Consider the following 6,581-nt stretch of genomic DNA (forward strand, 5'->3'; position numbering starts at 1 on the left):
ACCAATCTGACTTTTTGCCTATCACTTAATATTACTTAAAATCTATATTTTGTAGTCAATACATTTGTTATACTGTTTTTCTTAGGCTTAATTGAAAGCAGGTTAAGAAGTGTTCCTGTCTTTAACACTCAGATGCTCAACTCCCAATGGGGTCCAAACCCCAAATAAATCCGTTTTACTCATAAATTGTTCGCCCTCTATAACACTGATAGAGACATATGCACAGCTGTTTGCCTCCCTCCCCCGCCAGGTATTAATACATACTCTGGGTTAATTAATAAGTAAAAAGTGATTTTATTAAATACAGAAAGTAGGATTTAAGTGGTTCCAATTAGTAACAGGCAGAACAAAGTGAATTACCAAGCAAAATAGAATAAAATACGCAAGTCTATGCCTAATACAGTAAGAAAACTGAATACAGATAAAATCTCATCCTCAGAGATGTTTCAATAAGCTTCTATCACAGACTGGATGCCTTCCAAGTCTGGGAACAATCCTTTCCCCTGGTACCGTCCTTGTTCCAGCTCAGGTGGTAGCTAGGGGATTTCTCATGACTGCAGCCCCCTTTGTTCTGTTCCACTCACTTATATATCTTTTGCATAAGGCAGGGAACCTTTGTCGCTCTCTGGGTTCCCACCCCTCCTTCTCAATGGAAAAGCACCAGGTTAAAGACGGATTCCAGTTCAGGTGACATGCTCACATGTCACTGTAACACTTCATTACCCACTTGCCAACACACATATATATAGGAAGACTTACAAGTAAACAGAGCCATCTACAGTCAATTGTCCTGGTTAATGGGAGACATTAAGATTACAAATCACCATTAATGGCCCACACTTTGCATAACTATAATAAGACCTCAGAGTTATCTTTCATATTTCTAGTTTAAGATATGAGAATGATACATTTATACAAATAAGATGAACACACTCAGTAGATTATAAGCTTTGTAATGATACCTTACAAGAGACCTTTTGCATGAAGCCTATTTTAGTTACATTATATTCACACTCATCAGCATACTTTCATAAAATCACATAGATTGAAACGTCATACAATCCATTGCCAGTCTTTATTCAGGCCTAATTTGATGGTGTCCACTTTGCAAATTAATTCCAGTTCTGCAGTTTCACGTTGGAGTCTGTTTTTGACATTTTTTTGTTGAAGAATTTCCACTTTTAAGTCCATTATTGAATGACCAGGGAGGCTGCAGTGTTTTCCTGCTGTTTTTTGAATGTTGTAACTCCTGATGTCAGATTTGTGTCCATTTATTCTTTTGCGTAGAGACTGTCTGGTTTGGCCAATGTACATGGCAGAGGGGCATTGCTGGCACATGATGGCATATATCACGTTGGTAGATGTGCAGGTGAACAACCCCTGATGGTGTGGCTGATGTGCTTAGGTCCTATGATGGTGTCCCCTGAATAGTTATGCAGACAGATTTGGCACCGGGGTTCGTTGAAGGGTTTGGTTCCTGCATTAGTGTTTTTGTTGTGTGGTGCGTAGTTGCTGCTGAGTATTTGTTTCATGTTGCGGGGCTGTCTGTAAGCGAGGACTGGCTTGTCTCCCAAGGTCTGGGAGAATAAGGGATCGTCCTTCAGGATAGGTTGTAGATCCTTAATGTTGCGCTGGAGAGGTTTATTTGGGGGCTGTAGGTGACGGCTAGTGGCTTTAGATATCTTGACTTTAGAAAAGCTTTTGATACGGTCTCCCACAGTATTCTACCCAGCAAGTTAAAAAAGTATGGATTGGATGAATGGACTACAAAGTGGATATAAAGCTGGCTAGATCATTGGGCTCAATGGGTAGTGATCAACGGATCAATGTCTAGTTGGCAGCTCGTGTCAAGTGGAGTGCCCCAGGTGTCTGTCCTGGGGCTGGTTTTCTTTAACATCTTCATTAATGATCTGGATGATGGGATGGATTGCACCCGCAGCAAGTTTGCAGATAGCACTAAGCTTGGGGGAAAGGTAGATACGGTGGAGAAGTAGGGTCCAGAGTGACCTAGACAAATTAGAGGATTGGGCCAAAAGAAATCTGATGAGGTTCAACAAGGACAAGTGCAGAGTCCTTCCCTTAGGATGGAAGAATCCCATGCAACGCTACAGGCTGGGGACAGACTGGCTAAGCGGCAGTTCTGCAGAAAAAGGACCTGGGGATTACAGTGGACGAGAAGCTGGATATGAGTCAGCAGTGTGCCCTTGTTTCCAAGAAGGCTAATAGCATATTGGGCGGCATTAGTAGGAGCATTGCTAGCAGATCGAATGAAGTGATTATTCCCCTCTATTCGGCACTGGTAAGAGCACATGTGGAATAAGGGGTCCAATTTTGGGCCTCCCACTACAGAACAGATGTCGACAAATTGGAGAGAATCCAGCAGAGAGCATCAGAAATGATTAGGGGGCTGGGGCACATGATTTATGAGGAGAGGCTGGTTTGATAGCAGCCTTCAACTACCTGAAAGCGGGTTCCAAAGACGATGGAACTCGGCTGTTCTCAGTGGTGGCAGATGACAGGACAAGGAACAATGGTCTCAAGTTGCAGTGGGGGAGGTCTAAGTTGGATATTAGGAAAAGATTTTTCACTAGGAGGGAGGTGAAGCATTGGAATGGGATACCTGGGGAGGTGGTAAAATCTCTATCCTTAGAGGTTTATGAGGCCCGGTTTGACAAAGCCCTGGCTGGGATGATTTAGTTGGGGGTTGGTCCTGCTTTGAGCAGGTGGTTGGATTAGATGACCTCCTGAGGTCCCTTCCAACCCTAATCTTCTAAACAAAGGGTAGGAATTAATGGTCCGTTTTCACAATAGAGTAAGGTAAACTGCGGGGTCCCTCATGGATCTGTACTGGGACCAGTGCTGTTCAACACATTCCTTAATGATCTGGAAAAGGGAGTGAACAGTGAAGTAGCAAAGTTTGCAAGGATACACAATTTTTCAAGAGAGTTAAATCCAAAGTTGACTGAGAAAAGTTACAAAGGGATCTCACAAAACTGGATGACTGGGCAATGAAATGGACGACGAAATTCAGCATTGATAAGTGCAAAATGACGCAAACTGGAAAAAATCAGCTTAACTACACATATATAAGGATGGGGTTTAAATTAGCTGATACCACCCAATAAAGAGATTGTGGAGTCGTCATGGGTAGTTCTTTGAAAACTTCTGCTCCATGCACAGCAGTCGTCAAAAGGGCTAATAGATTGTTAAGAACCAATTGGAAATGGATAGAAAATGTTATACTGCCACTATATAAATCCATGATAAGGCCATAACTTCAACAGTGTGTCCACTTCTCGTAGCCCCACCTCAAAAAGGACATAGTATAATTTGGAAAGGGTCAGAGAAGGGTAACAAAGATGATTAAGGGTATAGAATGGCTTCCATTTGAGGAGAGACTAAAAAGACTTGAATTGTTCAGCTTAGAAAAGAGACAACTAAGGCAGGATATGACAGAGGTCTATAAAATCATGACTGTTGTGGAGAAAGTGAATAGAGAAATGTTATTTACTTATGCAAACAATGCAAAAGCCAAGGGTTACCTGATGAAATAAATAGGCAGTATATTTAATAAATACAAGAGAAAGTATTTTTTCATGGAGCACAGAGCTAACCTGTGGAACTCATTGCCAGGGGATGTTATGATGGCCAAAGGATTAAAAAAAGAATTAGATAAGTTAATGGAGGATAGGTCCATTAATGGCTATAAGCTGAGATGATTGGGGGTGCAAACCCATGCTGCTGGTGTCCCAAAACCTCTGACCGCCAGAATCCAGGATGGGACGAGAGGGGATGGATCACTTGATGATTGTCCTGTTCTGTTCACCCCTGTGAAGCACCTGGCACTGGCCACTGTCAGAAAATGGGACACTGGGCTAGGTGGACCTTTGGCCTGACCCAGTATATACCATTCTTATGTTCTTATGAGACATTTCCTCTCAACGGCTGCAGGAATGGAAGGTGAGTATAAAAGGAAAAAAGATTCCCACTGCATTTCTGCTGGATGTTGTGTGACATTAGCAGAAGGTCAAACAAGCCTCCAAGCCCCAGAAGGAGTCGTCATGTTATCCTCAGCATCAAAACATTCCTTTGGCACAGAGTAAGACACAGCTCATCACACACACATGATTCTATTCTCCCTCTCTCTCCCACAGTCGGGAGGACTGAAGAGCACGTGTAAATGAGCCGCTCGACCAATGCACCAGGCCACAGCACCCCCGATCTCTCTCCCACCCTGCCACCCCTTTGAAGCCCTGAGTGTAGGGAATAGTGCGAGATCAGCATGGGGAAGCCGGGCTCATCCATGCAAAATGTGTCATAAGGCAGCAAAACACAAGGTCCATGGGACGCAGGCCTTTGCTACGGAATGGGGGACTGAGGCCGGCAAAGCTGTGACCCTGAGAAGGATTTAGGAGTCTGAGAAGAAAAGAAAGTAACCCAGGGTGGCACAGCAGGTTGGTGGCAGAACCAGGACTAAAGACCCTGTCTCTCAATGTGCAGCCCAGTGCACTTCCCACTGGCCTTTGGCATGGCCCCCTTGGCTGCTGCTTTCTGTTGCCATTAAGAGTGCAGCTCCGATGCAGCTTGTCAGACAGGAGATACACACACGGTGCTCTCGCTCTCTCTCATGCTGATGTTTATCTTTGTTCTTTCTTGTTTTTCTGTTTCCCTTCAACTTAGAACAAGACTCACTCGGTCTGGCTGCCTTCTGTGGCAGTGCACAGTGCTGTTATAGCCATGTCAGTCCTAGGATACTAGAGAGACAAAGTGGGGGAGTAAATAGCTTTCATTGGACCCAAATTCTGTTGGCGAGAAAGACCAGCTTTTGATTTTACACAGTGTAAGTACATAGTTAAAACACCCCTAGAGTTCCAATGAAAACCTGGCTTTAATTTCCAAGTCCCAAAGCATTTTCTGTTGCCTCCTTTAGCTCAGCAGGGAGCTTCTGCTGCAGCATCGATAAAACACATTGATCACCCGGTTCAGGATCTCTTTTGTTGTCACCCCATAAACGATGGGGTTTAACATGGGGGGAATGAGCACATAGAGGTTGGCCAGTAGGTTGACAATATAACCTGGGATGATGTGCCCAAACTGGTGTGCTAAAGAGGAGAAAACAGACGGCACGTAGAACATCAGTATGACACAGACATGGGAGCCGCAGGTGCGGAGAGCCTTGAGCCGGGCTTCCTTGGATGGGAGCCGGAAGACAGCCCTGAGGATCAACCCATATGATACAGCAATGAGCACAATATCTAAACAAATTACTAAAATAGCCACAGCTACACCATACCAGACGTTGACGGTGATGTCGTCGCAGGCCAGCCGGGCTATGACCATGTAGTCACAATAGGCGTGAGGCAGGAGGTTGGTTCTGCAGAACTTCAGCTGCTTCATGAGAATGATGAGAGGAAAAATGATACAGAAACTTCTTGTGACAACTGCCAGCCCCATCTTCCCGATCACAGACTTGGTTAGCACAGCGGTATATCTCAGGGGGTCGCAGATGGCAACGTACCGATCAAACGCCATGGCCAGTAGGATGGCCGACTCGGCAATAAAACTGGCATGGATGAAGAACATCTGGGTCAGGCAGGCAGCAAAAGAAATTTCTCCCGCTCTAAACCAGAATACAGCCAGCATCTTGGGCACTGTAGTGGTAGATAACAGCAGATCAGCAACGGCCAGCATGGACACGAATAGATACATGGGCTCATGGAGGCTTCGTTCTGTTAGTATGATGAATAGTAGGAGAGAGTTCCCAAAAAGTGATGCAACGTAAATCAGACAGAAGGGGATGGCAAGCCAGAAATGAGACTCCTCCGTACCCGGGATGCCGATCAGGATGTAACTAACAGGGTCAAAAACAGTCTGATTGTCAGCTGGCATCATGTACTATCACTTGGATCTTCTATTCATTTTCCTGTAACTCACAGCAAAAGAGAAAATCAGTGAGAACTGTAGTGTCAGCTAGGACTGGAATGCATTTGTTGAGAGAATCATAGATACCATCAAAAACTTCACTGTGTGACAACTGCCTGTCGTGTGTGACCGTAAATCCAGAAACACTCTCATACTGCGGAACTGTAGTAGGAAGACACCCTGAGAGATAAGCCCTTGTATTAGAGGCCTAGCATGAGGCCTGAGGCCTGGGCTAAAGTAACGGTCAAAGTCTTGTTGATATAAAGCAAAATTAGTCTGATAGCTAGAGGCAGGCCCTGCTCACAGAAACTGGCAAACACAGGACTGATATTTCAAAACCACACATTTCTACAACGTGCTGGGCACAGAGCACTCACGCAAACACAATTTCAGAAGGGTTGTATCAGAACACCTCGATATCAGCACATTCCCTAAAGATAACAGGAACATGGTTAAACATCCTAAAGATATGGTCAGGTTTACAGTGTGATGGATAGAGGTGTACGAGGTGATGGGTGGTAACCGGCTACATCAGAGGGTGTCAATTAACTGCGTTAGAGGGTCAGTATGTAACTTGTTTGTATTGATGTATAAAATGGAGCCTGAAAGTGAGTTTCTCTGTCTAGCCTAGGGAGGAACGGAAAGTCCCACTGTTCACT

The 6,581-nt window shown here is 44.6% G+C and overlaps 1 protein-coding gene across 1 annotated transcript; it reads right to left on the reverse strand.

The window, feature by feature from the left end:
* Window positions 1-4,926: 4,926 nt before the first annotated feature.
* On the reverse strand, window positions 4,927-5,892 carry LOC101946469 (olfactory receptor 52B2-like). The gene has a single exon (XM_005290060.3). The coding sequence runs from the start codon at window positions 5,890-5,892 to the stop codon at window positions 4,927-4,929; it is 966 nt and encodes a 321-aa protein (XP_005290117.3).
* Window positions 5,893-6,581: the final 689 nt, after the last annotated feature.

The sequence above is a fragment of the Chrysemys picta genome, chromosome 1, assembly GCF_011386835.1.
Source record: "Chrysemys picta bellii isolate R12L10 chromosome 1, ASM1138683v2, whole genome shotgun sequence".
Taxonomy (NCBI): Eukaryota; Metazoa; Chordata; order Testudines; family Emydidae; genus Chrysemys; species Chrysemys picta.

Bases quoted from the DNA above. Each gene is read 5' to 3' on its own strand.
- LOC101946469 (XM_005290060.3), bottom strand. From the start codon at position 5,892: ATGATGCCAGCTGACAATCAGACTGTTTTTGACCCTGTTAGTTACATC.